Raw genomic sequence first — 15,521 nt, forward strand, 5'->3', positions numbered from 1 at the left:
TTGTATAGATCACTGCAAGTAGATTCTTAATATGGATATTGAAATTGAATTGTAGTTGATGAAAATTATTTGTTGCTCGGAAGAGGGAAATAATAAACTTAAGTGTTCTTGACTATTAATTGATTGGAATTCATGAAACTAAATTAATTAGGATTGATTGTTGTTGAAACCAGGTGAAATTTATACCTCTAGGCCATTTTTCTTCTGATTGATAAATCTTTGAATTTTTTTGTGTGCGTGCTATCAAATCCTCTGTTTATTTACATTTTTTGCAAACCTCTTGATTATTGATTTTTTAAATAAAATTAGGACTATTTTAATTACAAGAATTAAATATTTTCATTTTATTCTCTGTGTGAACGATACTTGATTTTTCACTATATTAAAATTTGATACTTGTACGCTTGCGAGTATTTTTCACAACATAAACGCATCAACATCTTTAAGTTGTTTAAAATAAATTTATCCAAACACTTTAACAGTTTATTTTTAAAATAAGACCTAACAGCTTATAATCTCCTAAAACAGCTTATAAGCTCCTACAACTTATAAGCTGTTTTTAATAAGTTTAGCCAAACACTCTCTAAATGAGCTCCATAAAATATGAAGTAATATAGACACAATTGATTGTTAAACATTAAAATGGATCGAAGAAAAGAAATTATCTAAAATTGATTTTCCTTTATATCTCTTTGTGACTTTTATATATTTTGCTTATGTTTTCTTCGGTGTCGTTCAATTTACATATGAATGAATGCGACATGAACATATTTTCACTTTTTCCAATGAATGAAAAATATCGTGGTGCATGGTTATAAAAATTAAAATTTCTCCTTTTCTCTTGGTCATAATGATTACTTATAAACTTTTCTATTCTTTTTATTGTATAAAATTAATCTAAAAAATTAAAGGATATATGTGAGACTAAAAATTTTTTTAAAGAGAAAGTTACACAATTTACTTTTAATCAAAATAAATTTTTACATTTAAACAAATTTTTATTATGCTATAAATATATGATGTAGAAAATTATGAAATGAGATAAGTTTCTTTGACATCTGTAAATTAAACTGAAATAATTGTAAAAGTGTGTGTATCCAAATTACATCCAAACATCACAAAAAAAAAGGAAGCAACAAAACATAATCAACATAATTGTTGTCTTCCTGTGATACCAAAAAAAAAAAAAAAGTTTGATAATAAATATATATTTCATTAAAAATATATATTCTATATTCTATCTATAAATATAAATAGAATTGACATCGTTTTTCATTATAAATTTTACTTTCTCCTTGAATTATGTGTTTTTTTAATTAATTGGATGGACATTTGACACGCCAAAAATTAATTAGGGGAAAATAGAATATAAAAATGTGGAAAAATAAATTATTACAAATATAAATACACTCTAAGGAAATTAAATGTATATTATTCTTCAATTGCTAAATGTCATCATTATTTAACAAAATAAAATTATCTAACAATAATTTTTCGTTCAAAAGGTAAAAAATATACTAAAATTAAAAATAAATTAATCTTCTTATCAATTAATAATTATTAAATGATCAATAATAGCAATGCTATAAATTTAGTGCTTGTATACATACCAATTTACATATATCAAAACTTTACAAATGATGTTTGAAAAATCAATTAAAATATTATGTTGAATATGTTAAAAAATAATAAATACATCAATTACATGAATATTAAGCAACATTTTAATTTTTACAAATTAAATATCGCAAATTTGACCCTAAATTTAACACTCTTTTCCACCTAATGTCCATGCAATTAAGTCTAAGAATTACTAGTTTTAATGGGAAAAAAATTAATTTGTTGGATAATATTTCTCAAAATTCATTCAAGAAACCGTTTTGACGGTTCCCCTTATAGCAATGCCTATGCCCTTACAAATTTTACAACTAAAACATACGTAACAAGGGACAATGAAAGACCATCCCGGGTATATAAAAAACCCTTCCGAATTATGAAATATTATGATGAAATAAGAAAATGTAACAATCAGTTTGTCCCATTTTTTCTTAATAGCACACACAGCCCAGCTTATTACCCCAATCATGTTCACACGCAGTAAACAAAAAACTCGATCAAGAATGGGAGTTCCATTTCAGGTGACGAAAAGGATTGTTGAATCGGAAGCTAAGGCCATACATAATCATGTCCCTTTCTCAATGGATGATCCAATCCCTGAGGAAATCATGCTCCTATGGGCTCAAATACATGGTGCTCTAGTTCAAAGTTGTCCAAGGAATGCAATTCAAGTTGCATCTAGCTCATCGGTGTGTGACTGTGTAGACTAGAAATTGACATTCAGGACACTATTCCTGTTTTTGTAAACAAAGCCGTACATTTGGACTGATTATCCAGCTGATTAAAAATTTACCATAGATTCTCAAAAGTCCAAAAAAAAAAAAAAAATCGGAGTAACATTTGGACGGTTCATGACCCGCAGAACTGCTTCAGATAATTCATGCTGTCAAACCAGCCACAGCCACTCTAGAACATATCAAGCTAAAAACACCATTTAGGTTGAAATTTTGTGAAGGAAAAGCTGAGAAGTTCTTCCTAAAACTCTCTCAAACACTACCTTAATAAGCTTGAGTTTTGCTTAAGTGGACACCACCGACCTTTTCACACAAACATCTACACCCCTGTACAACAAAAGTTCAAATTCAGGGGGAATCATGCCATTGCCAAAATTTATCTACGGCTGGATAATTGATATTCCACTGTCACCATCCATTACTAAATGGATTTATCCAACCTTGTACTGCTAGACGAAAACACAATTCAGTTGAGTGCTAACCACAATAAACATCTTCACTACCTAATTGTTCTAGACAAATACCTTCCACTAAATGTCCACCAAGGTAATTTGTTTCCATTAGGTTCAGGAAACTTCATTTGCTTTAACACTAAGAGACATATACAATAAGAGAAGTAACAAAACCTCACAAGTCACAACCATCAAATATAATGAAGACAAAGTTTTCAGGTCACAAACACAGCTAAATCAGGCTGCACATCAAATCTAATACTTAACTCACCAGCAATGAACTCGCGCAAGTTCCGATAAATGCTAACATATCTCAAACACAATGAGCATAGTTATCAGAACAGGTAGCGAAATAAACCGTAGGCAAACAAATTTAAAACTACAACTCAACGCAAAGAAACTTATTAAAACAAACAAACAAACTCAACTCCTGAAGAAGACTTAACTTATTATGGACTCCAAATAAGTAGGACAAACCAACAAGAAGTCTGCAAATTTAAGCAATCCAATCAGTCAGCATAATATTTGTCATTTTGCAAGTGCCACCTACTGTGGCACCAGAGATGAGATGCATTTGTGTAAGAGCTCCAATAAAGAAAGATAGATGAACTATAGCAATAAATTACTGCTGCTGAGCCTGTCGATTTGGAGCACTACCATAACTACCTCCGTAGCCACCTTGGTCACCATGTGGCGCATTAAATGATGGATCAGATCGCCATCCTGAATTTGCATAGGCTGAATTACCACTTCCATCACCGTAAGCACCTCCCATGTAACTGCCAGTACCAGCTTGAAGATCTCCTGTGGGAGTATTACCATTTGGGCCACTTGTTTGACGCCCACCAACACCCCCATAAGCAGCTTGGTTTCCATAACCCCCATCATTTCCTCCATACCCACCATAACCATAACCCTGATTCATATATCCTGTAGAACCACTTGAAGACTGAGCAATAGCAGCCCCACCACTTCCAGGTCTGCCAGCAGCACCCCATTGCGAGCTTCCGTAGCCATATCCTGTGCGAGCATTTGGTGGACCACCACCATATCCAGCATTTGGATTTGCATAACCTCCGCCAGCAGGACCACTATATCCTGGATTGGCACCGCCATAATTCCCATAGCCGTAGCCCATGCCATTACCATAACCATACCCAGGGGCATGGGCATTGTATCCAGACGAACCGTAAGAAGGATACCCACCGCCAGCATTTTGTGGCTGCATGTATTTCGTCTCCATTCCACCATCATAAGAGCTTGAATTACCAACTGAAGACCCATAACCTTGATATCCTCCTCTGTTACTACCAGTCCCACCACCCATAGATCGTGCACTGCCAGCAACATTGGCATCTTTGGGAAGAGCACGCTTAACTTCCACCTGCTTACCATCTAAGTCGTGGAATGTCTTGTGTAAAACCCTATCTACTGCTTCCTCAGAATCAAATGAAATGAAGCCAAATCCACGAGGACGGTTGGTTTGCTGATCATACATTATTACTACATCAGTTACCATGCCATAAGCTTCAAAATATTGCCGAAAACCATCCTCAGTCAGAGTTGGTGGCAAACCACCGACAAATATCTTCTTGGTCCTGGTACTTCCACCACCTGCAGAATTTCTAGCACCACCAGGGTTCCCAACTTTAGAAACTTGTTGTTCATCTCTTGATAAAGCTCTTTTAGCCTCAACCTAGTCAGGAAAACGAACAAAATCCTGCGGTTAACAATATCACATATTACACAGGGAGGCATTTTACAGCCTGATCAATCTACGAAATAAGTATACTGCTATACAAGGAAATCCACATTCCACAATGAAAGATGTGTCTTCTACAGAATTTTACTTCATAAATAACTTAAAAAATAAATTAACTCTGAGGTCAGTCAAATATCTCACTATTTCTCCCACCATCTCACCCTCTCCCATTACTTCCACTCACTTTAGAACTACCTCAGTAGCTCACTAATTAATACTGCACCTAAAGAAAAAGGAAAATCACAACTTACAGAGTCTTCTCCATGCAAACTACACTAAAACAATGAATGTCACCTGAGGGAAATAAAACTAAAGAATACCAAAAATTATACAAAAACATTAGGTTAAGATATTTCATACAGAAAATAATCAGAATGACACCTCAGAATCCCAGCCACTTAACAAAAGTTAATCAACAGCACAAACTACCAAAGTTAACACCTGGCAAAAAAAGAAAAATCAAGTAAAGAGCAATACATGTGAATACTGACTTTCTAGGTGCATCAGATGTAGTTTTTTTTCAGACAAGGTAGATAAACTCTCTTAGGCTGTACGAGAACAAAAGACTGAAACCATCGAGTTGTATCCTTGGTGTCTGTGGAAAGCCATAAGAGCGTTACAAGACACGGTCAAGAATAATGTCAAACATAAAGTGTGAGATGTGTGCAGTAAAGTGATTTCTGTCAAATATAAAACCAATAACCCAATTACAGAAAAAGTCAAATACTGATTGCAATTTGGAAAATCTGGCAAAGATCTCAAAGAAGAGCCATCTTGTTTTTTATTAATCGGATGAAAACCTATAGTAGCCTAAATCAGTAAATCTATAATCTACTCATGTCAAGAGTATGCATTCAAATCAGGCAGACGATTAGTTTTTTTTCTTTAAATAGGTTCAAGTTAGGTTGTCAAGTTAATTTTTATTTAATTTGGTTGGAAATATGTCTTTAACCTTTATTTGTGTATTTCAAACTTGTTCATAAATTTTGCTTTTATTATAAAAAAAAACAAAGTATTCCAAAATGCAAACAAATGTAGATGAGGAAGGAAAAAACCACATGACTCATTGCGCAAATGAAACTGTTGATACGCATGAAACAACATGAAAATCAAATATCACAGTCCAAGACATTAAACTGATTCCAAACAACAAAACTGAAAGCAAGGCCCTTCATAAGAAACTTCAACACCTAGAAACATTTGAAACAGAAGAAGGCGACACATTGCTAAGACAACACCTATTGCATCAAGTGCTAGCAACATTTGAAACAGAAGAAGGCGACACATTACTAAGACAACACCTATTGCATCAAGTGCTAGCAATAACATTGTCACATCGATTCATTTACTGCCACCTATTCATCAGAACCAAGGACCTATGTTTCAACGGACCAACCACATACATAACTTTAACAAGCAGAGAAGTATCCCGATTTACATACAAAAATGCCATAAGTTAACTGCTGAATGAAATAGTGGCAAACTAGCAGGAAGTAGTTATAGGTCAATTCAATTAAAATAACAAATCGCAAGTAAAATAACAAATTGAGAACTGAAAACAAATAATTTGAATATACTGGAAGTCAGCATGCTACAAAATTAATTAACACCTAAAAACTTGTCTACCAATAAAAGAAAAAAAACCTTAACAAATAAAATTAATAATGAAACCCAATTCCAAACAGAAGTGGCATTTCATGCCCAGAAACACACACCAGGAAGCTTAACGGAACACACTGACAATTTTGCAATAGTTGCGCAAATTTAACTCAGCCCAAATGCCAGCAAAAATGCAACAGACAGTCACATACCAATCGCAGATATATCTCAAAAAGTAAAACAAAATTCTATCTTTCGTACTAATCATACCGTTCGACCATCAATTACATGCCTATCCTGAAGAACCCTATCAAGAATGTCCGGATCCGCAAATACAACGAAACCAAATCCCCTCGGCTTTCCAGATAACTTATCTCTCATCACCGCGGTCTGCAACACTTCTCCGTAGCCTTGAAAGTACTCCTTCAGCTTCTCCTCGTCCGTCTCCCACGAGATCCCTCCAACAAACAGCTTCCCCTGATCTGAATCCATGTGTAATCCAGAGGAATCTGTACCGGAAATGGAGAATTTTACTGAATTGGGAATTGGTGGTGAACCAGAAAGCCCACTGCGGAAGGGAGTGAACGAGAACGAGAAAAGGTTCGCGTCGCGGGATTGGAGATGTAGGGGTCAGATTCCAATTTCCCTTATTATAATATAATAATACACTTTTGGACGCAATCTATGCATGAAATTAAATTATTGTATGAACAAATATATTAAAGTTAGAATTTTTTTTTAAAATTTTATTTTTAATGGAACTATATTTTATTTCATTCAAAAAAAAAAAAAAATTATAGGAGGATCTTGAACTTGATAGGTCAATTGTTTTGGAATTGCATGAATTACTTGACTCTCCAGTGTTCATTTCGTAACCTTATATGAAAAGATTGGAAAATGGAGTTGTTCATAAAATTTAAAAAAAAAAAAAAAATCTTCGAACTCGAAAAACTATTTATTGAGACTTTGAGAGTTTAATTTCTAGTAGATAAAAAATTATATCTTACCTTCTTAATTGTTGATTATTGTATTTCTCAATAGTTTGAGTATGTCCTAATGGAAGGTTTTATTTTAATTTTATTTTTTTAAAAGAAGATAATTATGGTAAAATGCTCTTGCTTATATATGTTATTATATAATTCCCCTAATGTATGATAATATTCTTTACACAAGTATATCGTCCAAGAATTAACGCGGTGTGTTTTATCTAATAATTTAATAAGCTTGTGGTTGGATGAAAATATTTAAAGTCGTGAATTTCAAGTTTATTTGGTTGTTTGGATTAATTTTTTTGGTTGTTAGATTTGAATTTCATCTCTTGCACTGTTGAACATCTGTTTAAATTTAATGTTAATTATAATATATTTAAAATAAGTCAGGAAAAATATTTAGTCAGAAAAAGCATATTAATATGGATAAATTAGTACTTGACATGTTTGATAGGTTTTTCATAATAGAATAGTGGTATAATCGTTATTAGAAATTAACATACCTTTTATTTTTGTTGTAACCTTAAATAAAATAAACTCTTTTTTTTAACCATAAAATAAACTCTCTTAAAATAACAAATAAAATAGACTAATTTTTATATAGGAAAAATTGTTTTTTTGTCCTGCATGTTTGTCGCTTTGTGATTTTGGTCCTCTATATTTCCAGATTTCAGTTTTAGTCTGCTATCTTTATTTTTTTCTTTGGCAATTTTAGTCAATTTTCTGATGTGACACCAATGAAGTGCTGATGTGGAGCTAACGTGTATGGTGACACGTAAACATTTTCGGAAAAAACGACTGAAATTGCCAAAAATCGAAATGTGCATGACTAAAATTAAAATATGAAAGATAGATGATCGAAATCGTAAAATGACAAATATTAATGACTAAAATTGCAGTTTTCCATATTATATATATATATATATATATATATATATATATATATATATATATATAAACTAGCAATATATAAATAATGAAAAGAAAAATATAAAGGCAAGCAGTTGTGGCTCCAAATAAGACATCCAATCTGGTAGAAAACCAAAGGCTCACAAGCTCACACTGGAACTCCTTTGGTCCTTCCACTTGGCCAATTCAAACTACGTTATATTAACCAATAAAAAAAAAATACTCCGACACAAGATTTCGAGAAATCAAGCAGTTTCTAGCTTCTTCTTCTTCTTCTTTAATGGCCGCTAGTTCAATTTGTGGTGCTTCTGCTTTTCTTGGAAGCTGGGGCACATCCATTGCCGGGGAAGGCCACGCCATCTTGCAGTCTAAAGCGGCGGCGGCGGCCCATTTGAGGGTGGCTCCGCCGCGTATTCGCTTGCGGCCGATGATGAAGAATGTGAACGAAGGGAAGGGGGTGTTTGCTCCGATAGTGGTGGTGGCGCGTAACATTATTGGGAAGAAGAGGTTTAATCAGCTTAGAGGCAAAGCCATTGCTCTACACTCGCAGGTATGAAATACTACTCACTCACTTAGGCAGTTTGGATCACTTAGGCAGTTTGAATTTAGTAGATATTTTTTTAAAAAAGTATTTTTTTGTCTGTCTTTTGAAACCAAACAGGCCTTATTTATATTCACCAACGTTTTTTATTTATTTTTTCTCTGGTGTTTTTTTTATGTACTGTTTAACGAGTGACTTATCTTTAGGAGTTGCATCTATACGAATTTTAAATTTTTTTTAGAGTAATTTCATGCGATTACATAAAAACTATAGTAAAATGATGTCACGAAGTTACGTTTACTAGACGACGAATACATGATGTTACTCTATCAATTAAAAAATATTATTTTTTAAGTTAAAAATATTATTTTTCACGGCCTATATGTATACAATTCATTACTCGTTTATCATGAATTAAAGATTATTGTTATTTATTCATATTCAGACGATGGTAATTTTTTGTAAAATGTTCAGGTAATAACGGAGTTTTGCAAATCGATAGGAGCAGACGGAAAACAACGGCAAGGATTGATCCGAATTGCCAAGAAAAATGGAGAACTCCTTGGGTTTCTTGCATGATCATCATGATATTTATGCCTTTTTTATGTCTACGTTTTTTAATATTTCTTGGTATATACGTCGTCTCACGCTGTACTAGTACTTGCTTGACTTCAACGAGTAAATAAATGACTCGTTTGTTCGAATTTTGCTTGTGGATCATTTTCATTGGGGTTGTAAATACGTTCCAAGTATAAAAAAATGAGAAGTATATATACACTGGACATAATTCAGGTGAAAATACAATAATCGACGTTCAACCAAGCTATAGACACTGCTATAACTAAATCACCTGTGCATATCATAAGGATATAGAGTGTCCATAAAACGAAAAATATGCAATTTAATTCTGAAAAACTACCTACCTAAATCAGGGCAAGTGTCATCAGAGAGCTTGGCATTCCTTAAGATCCAAATGAAGTATACCATAGATAGAAATCCAAAGCTCTAGCCTTCAAAATCTGAGATGCTCCATTATATGCTTTCTTGAAGCGCTTCAATGGACTCCTCGTGGTAATCATGGCAAAACGAATATCAATCCATTCTCGAACTCTCTTCCAAATCAAGCGACTGAAGGGACAAGAAAGAAAACATTATCCCAACTTTCCACACCTATATCAAACGCATGCTTTGTTGAGAACAAAAGATAATTGATTCCCCTGTAGATTGAGCTTCCAAAAATTGTATAACAGCATGCTTTGGTAGTATGTAAGGTCTCTGAACTACCGTAGCCCATGACACACAAGCTGTGTGAGGCTCAAAGAACTGACATACTTGATGTGCACCCGAAGAGGCCTCAGAAAACCAAGTTACATGTGGATTTCTGTATTAAACTTTCACAAAATTTACTTTCAAGCTTTAATTCTTCAGTTCTTTCGAGTGCTCTTTATGTAACTCGTAGACTATAACCCATATATCATATAAGAAGTAATAGTTATACAAATCAAAGCAACAGTCTGTTGCTTCGCAAGTCCCAACAAATATGCTCCAACACAGATGTACTTGTCATATTTAACTCCAGTGAAAAATCTAAATTTTCACATCAACGGTTATATCATGCTCAGGGATGATGCCAGGATCTGTTGCAAGATCTTTCTAACAAATATATTTCGACATTAAACCTTTTTCCATTCAACTCCAGTGAAAATATAAATTATAATCAATGCAGATTCCGATAACTGAGAATGATGTGCACCGAAGGGAATAAATTAAGCCACGAGACACAAATTGCACAAACGATGATTGACCAAAAAAAGAAAATATGTGTGCTTCCTGGGGTTAGGATGGAGGAATCTTCACGTATTGAAATAATGACTTCAGTATATATGTCCAGAAGTCTATTGTGAAAATCATATCCTACCACAAGTCTACTCATTCATAAGAAACTAAAATGTGGATCTGAATTTTACGATGTTCCAAACAAAATGTGAAATTTGATCCCTAATGAAACTAATCAATCACGTTCCTTCTTGGAAATATAACAAGCAGAGGTATCAAAGCTTCAGTGTGAGGTCTATTTCATCTGGCATAAAATTGTCATTTGGATCCACCACAGTCGTCTCTTCAATGGGATGCTCCAGCTGCATTATATAGGGCTTTGTATAGTCAGCGACAAGATTCTGGAACTCGCTTTGCCCCGTTGATTTTAAGAGAGATATCTTCGTCGTGCGAGGAAGACTACTGGTACCACCTGGCACAGATTCTTCAGTTAATGTACCAACATCTATTGGTGAATGAAAGTTTAATTGTCTGGTAGGTTTTGAAGAAGATGCGTTAAACTGTGAATTAGAGATACCCCGAGTTATATGGCTTCTAGGAAAATGGAAACTTGGTTGTCCAGTAGGCTGAGATGCAAATCTAAAACTGGAGTTAGAAGATTGCTTAGGGCATGAAGGTAACATGCTGGTGTTTATGGGTGGACGGAAATTTGATGAAAATGGCAATGACTGAGACCTTGGTGTTGGGGCAGGACCTCTCAGCTGCAAAAAATTTCTCAAAGGCGTTGGCCCCACATAGTTGCTACCTACTGAAAGGTCTGCCGGTGGTGTAACTCTTTGTAAAGAATTTGGTCCAAAGTTGCGATCAGCACTAGAATTAACATCAGTAAATGGCAACGACGTGAAGCAAGTAATGTGTGAAGCACCTGAAAAGAAGTTTCTACCATTCACCGAAGACTCAAAGCTTCCAACATGTAGCCTCATATAATGGTCAAATAGGCTATTGTTGTCACAGAAAACTTGGTCACATGCACGACATGCGATTAGTGTTTCCTGATTTGGCATTTCCTTTGTTTTTGTTTTTTTTTTTTCTTTTTTCTTTCTTGCTATCAAGACAAGATAAACTCAAAATCACAAGGATAGAGAACTTGAAAAGTCAAAGAAAAGTGAGAAAAGAAGAGGACGACTTTGTGATAACGAAATTAAATAAAATCAAGTAAGATTCAAATGGAGACAAAAAATTGTGCACATTAACCATAGAGTGCACAAGCAAGAAAATAAGACAAGGATATGCCAAAGTGTGAGGCGACTACGAAATGAAGCGGAAATTTATACACGCCCAGAGAGGATCATGACAACGAATGATACAAGTAATTTATTTCACGAAATCCAGTCAAACATGAAACTTGATTATTGATACCACACAGATAGATTACAATTTATTGCGATTTTCATTTTCCTTACCAGAATCACGACAAAGGATCGTTCTAAAACATAACATTCAAATCCTTAAAAAATGTACCATAAAAGTAAATCGTATATTCTCCAAATTATCATAAAGATTTTAAAAAATTTCCAACCTTCGGAAAAACATAAAAATTTTCAGATTTCTATGATAAAATTGCTTTGCACCAAAATCATCAGACATTAATAGCAAATTGCTTTAGTTCTTAATTTTGTTGATATGATATCAAACGTTCACGCTTAAGTAAATTCCTAAATGACAATCATCTCATTTTATTAACGGAAAACCATCCATGTTGTTAGTTGTGGTAAGCGAAATTTATTTAAATGTTCAGTATTCATCTAATATAGATTTGAGTCTTGATGAATGGGCCCCAGTTATAGTTGGATACGAAAAGGACATTACTTCTTGTAAACACGAGTTTGGACACAAAAGAACTTGAATTAGAAAACATTTTATAAAGCAAGGTTTTTTGAAGTATTTTTTCTATAATAGTGAAAATGAACATTTTTTGTTTTTTAAACAGGAATTGAATTGAAGCTCTGAATGCCACATTTTAAGGACTATGGCTTCTTTACGCCTTTTTAAAAATCAAGAGCCCTACCAAACATCACATTTTCCAAACAAAGACATACAAATTTTTTTTGAAACAGCTGTCTAACCAAATGTTTTCTAAACCACAAATTTTTTTCTTTTGAAATAGCTCATCTATCCAAATACACTCTAAGTTAAGGCTATTCCAGAAATACCTAAGTTAAGGTTAACTGCTAAGGTGCTACAGACAAGTCAGAGCCAAAGCATTAAAAAATTGTCTTTTAACTTCTTTACTTGAATATTATTTTTCATGTTGTGCGTGGAGCCGTGGACATCATCAAGTGCGCCTTACAAAGTAGAAATCATTAAAGTTCTCTAACATTACGCCAAGTTCTATATTTGGAATAATTTTTCAGAGTAACCAGAGATCAGAAGTATAAAAACCATTTATAAAGACAAGTCTAAAACCTTTGCAAGACCTCACCTGTCGGTTTTGACCCCCCAGATATATATGTATATCAACTGTCAACAGAAATAAGATGCTATTCTTCTTCTAATTATCATATATACCAACACATTTACATCATAAACACAACATTACAAATATCTTTCAGGCATTCACTTCTTCCAACATAAGATATGACTAAGCACCTTTTCTTTGCACTTCTATCCAATAATGATTAACAACTGCCGACTTTTGAATCTTGCCGTACAATCTGATTGAGCACACGTAGCATGTTTAGATTGAGCCCAACCACACTAATTGACCATGCCATTCTGATTTTGCAAGGGAGCTGAATCATTTTACACCTCTAAGGCTCTAACTCAATCTATGCACAATCCATGTAACTAAGCACAAAACCATCCACTACATGTAGTAACAATGAAACTCATCTTTCCATTATTTGATCCTAAGATTACATTCGATATGGTTAAGGAACACAATCGGGATCCACAATTAATAATCTTGTGGGAAATGGAAAGATGAGCTTCAGCTAATGAAGCTACTCCTTAGGAAATCTGATGACAGCAACAACATTTTCACCAAATTCCCTAGAAAGAGCAGCTTTGACGCGCTCCGCTCTTGAATCCCCCAACAACACACAACACCAGTTACTAAGGTATAGAGTAATAAATAAATGAGTCTATGGCAATTGCAGAATATGAAATTGAAAATAATATAGCAGGTAAAACAATGCAGACAAAAACTATAACACATCGGGGACATTTGGAAACAAAGAAATCCATTGATAATGTCAGGAATAAAAAGAGCTCCATAATCAACAGTAAACAGAATGTTCACAAATGATAATTCGTAATTTGAAAGAGAACCTCCTCACATCTCTCGCCGACGTCTACTTTTTCAAAGCTTTGCGTTGTTGCTTCGCGGCCGCCGCATCCGTCTCCGCCGGCAAATTTGCAATGAGATCTCCGACCTCGGCCCACAAAGTAGCCGGGAAGAGCATCCACGGGCCTTCAAAAATTATAAATGGGCCGGGGTTGCTTATTTACTCCACAAATGGTTAAATATTAACTTTTAACATTAAAAATAGACAAAATATTTAAAAATATTTTTAGACCACTATTTATTTTCATTTTTAGTGTATATATATATATATATATATATATATTATTACATTTATTTTCAATTTTATGTATAAAAATAAAAAAAATGTATATTTTAAACAGATGATTAGCACAGATTTAAAATAAATTGTACAACTTTAATATTATACATTATAATATTAACTAATCATTTAATTTCGTAACTTATTCTACATAATAAATTAAAATTTCACCCTGGCAACAAATGAATTATTGCGTGATACTTAAAAATAAAATTTTTATCTTATTTTAAAAATAAGATGATTTGTTAAATCTTTAAACATTTTTGTTTGTAGTACCTAAAATAGTTTGATTAGGGATGTTATATGCATAATTAAAATAAAAATTTCGTATAAAAATCAAATGAAAATTGAAAATAAATAATTAAAATAACATCACTAATTTAAAAGGATTTATGCAGAAATAAAAATTCAGTGATTCGAATATATATATTATGAATTGAGAATGTATTGCTTAGAAAATTTTAAAATTTCTTATTGTATAAGTATTCACCTCAACGACAATAATATACAGGACATTACAAAAATAAATAAATACTAATTTTTTTCATATTAAATATACGAAAAATTAAATAAGTAATATTTTGAATATTATTCTTCGTTTGACAAAATTAAATGTAAATTTTTCCACGTGTAATATAAAAATTCAAAATAGAGTGTCATCAATAATATTTGGAGTACAGATAATACTAACCTTTTTAAAATATAGATAGATCAAAAAAAATTATTTTTAATTGCATTCAATTATTTACTCTATTGTTTATACAAAGTGAAATTGAATTACTTCTTTTATTCAATTTTTCATCTACGTGCCTTTTAATTTATCAATAATTTTTATACACGCATAGACATTGACAACGTTGTGGGCAGCAGTAGCTCGACAGAAAACTTTAACCCAATTCATAGGCTTTTTAATATGTATTATATTATTTAAATTTAAGTAATTGTTCATTAGTATATACTAGCTAGAGGGCTAAGGACATATTAAAATTTAACCTCTACAATTTGCGCAATCAAATTGTGGATACCTACAAGTACTAGAGAGGTTATACTTATATATTAGGGCAAACCAATAAATATTAATTCTTTATTAACTCATAATTGCAATTTTGCAAAATAATTAGGTAATAAGGAGAAGCACCGCTTCACTCCCATATGACAAATATTTCCATTGTTTTTTTAAAATATATATATATAAAAGTATTCATACGAGTTTATTGAAATTTGTTGATTTAAGTAGAATTAAAAAAAAATTCCGTTTTGTAAAACCAAATATTATTGTTCGAGAGTATTATTATTTAGGGAAAACTGTTTTTTTTTTCATGTATATTTGTCACTTTGCGATTTCAGGGTTTTATGTTTTCAAATTTCAGTTTTAGTCTGTTATCTTTGTTTTTTTGGTAATTTTAGTCATTTTTTCGATGTGGCGATGATATCTTGCTGATGTGGAGCTGACGTGTATAGTGTCACGTAAGCATTTTCGAAAAAAAATGACTAAAATTGCCAAAAATCGGAACAT

The 15,521-nt window shown here is 32.9% G+C and overlaps 3 protein-coding genes across 4 annotated transcripts; 1 reads left to right on the forward strand and 2 right to left on the reverse strand.

Moving 5' to 3' along the window:
• Positions 1-3,080: 3,080 nt before the first annotated feature.
• Positions 3,081-6,805, reverse strand: LOC140863971 (heterogeneous nuclear ribonucleoprotein 1-like). The gene is made up of 2 exons (XM_073267794.1): positions 6,435-6,805; positions 3,081-4,499 (listed from the first exon to the last, which is right to left on the reverse strand). Exons 1-2 carry the CDS (start codon positions 6,654-6,656, stop codon positions 3,426-3,428), a joined length of 1,296 nt encoding a protein of 431 aa, XP_073123895.1. The 5' UTR covers positions 6,657-6,805; the 3' UTR covers positions 3,081-3,425.
• A 1,388-nt stretch (positions 6,806-8,193) lies between these two features.
• LOC140863519 (protein PROTON GRADIENT REGULATION 5, chloroplastic-like) lies at positions 8,194-9,374 on the forward strand. The gene is made up of 2 exons (XM_073266995.1): positions 8,194-8,612; positions 9,078-9,374. Exons 1-2 carry the CDS (start codon positions 8,343-8,345, stop codon positions 9,180-9,182), a joined length of 375 nt encoding a protein of 124 aa, XP_073123096.1. The 5' UTR covers positions 8,194-8,342; the 3' UTR covers positions 9,183-9,374.
• Positions 9,375-10,251: 877 nt separating this feature from the next.
• On the reverse strand, positions 10,252-13,854 carry LOC140863518 (uncharacterized). 2 transcript variants are annotated; one of them, XR_012143948.1, is made up of 2 exons: positions 13,710-13,854; positions 10,252-10,851 (listed from the first exon to the last, which is right to left on the reverse strand). XR_012143948.1 is itself a non-coding variant. In XM_073266994.1 (2 exons), the coding sequence occupies exons 1-2, from the start codon at positions 11,441-11,443 to the stop codon at positions 10,655-10,657; spliced, it is 684 nt and encodes a 227-aa protein (XP_073123095.1). In that variant the 5' UTR covers positions 11,444-13,854; the 3' UTR covers positions 10,252-10,654. The 2 variants fall into 2 exon arrangements, 1 of the variants encoding a protein (XP_073123095.1); XM_073266994.1 differs by having other exon boundaries at positions 10,957-13,854.
• Positions 13,855-15,521: the final 1,667 nt, after the last annotated feature.

The sequence above is a fragment of the Henckelia pumila genome, chromosome 4 (assembly GCF_033568475.1).
Source record: "Henckelia pumila isolate YLH828 chromosome 4, ASM3356847v2, whole genome shotgun sequence".
Taxonomy (NCBI): Eukaryota; Viridiplantae; Streptophyta; class Magnoliopsida; order Lamiales; family Gesneriaceae; genus Henckelia; species Henckelia pumila.

Excerpts from the sequence above, each read along its gene's own strand:
- LOC140863971 (XM_073267794.1), bottom strand. The coding sequence starts at position 6,656 with ATGGATTCAGATCAGGGGAAGCTGTTTGTTGGAGGGATCTCGTGGGAG. Across the intron at positions 4,500-6,434 it reads ATGTAATTGATGGTCGAACG|GTTGAGGCTAAAAGAGCTTT; the intron begins GTATGATTAGTA and ends TTTCCTGACTAG.
- LOC140863519 (XM_073266995.1), top strand. The coding sequence starts at position 8,343 with ATGGCCGCTAGTTCAATTTGTGGTGCTTCTGCTTTTCTTGGAAGCTGG. Across the intron at positions 8,613-9,077 it reads CCATTGCTCTACACTCGCAG|GTAATAACGGAGTTTTGCAA; the intron begins GTATGAAATACT and ends TAAAATGTTCAG.
- LOC140863518 (XM_073266994.1), bottom strand. The coding sequence starts at position 11,443 with ATGCCAAATCAGGAAACACTAATCGCATGTCGTGCATGTGACCAAGTT. Across the intron at positions 10,852-10,956 it reads TAGAAGCCATATAACTCGGG|GTGGTACCAGTAGTCTTCCT; the intron begins GTATCTCTAATT and ends AATCTGTGCCAG.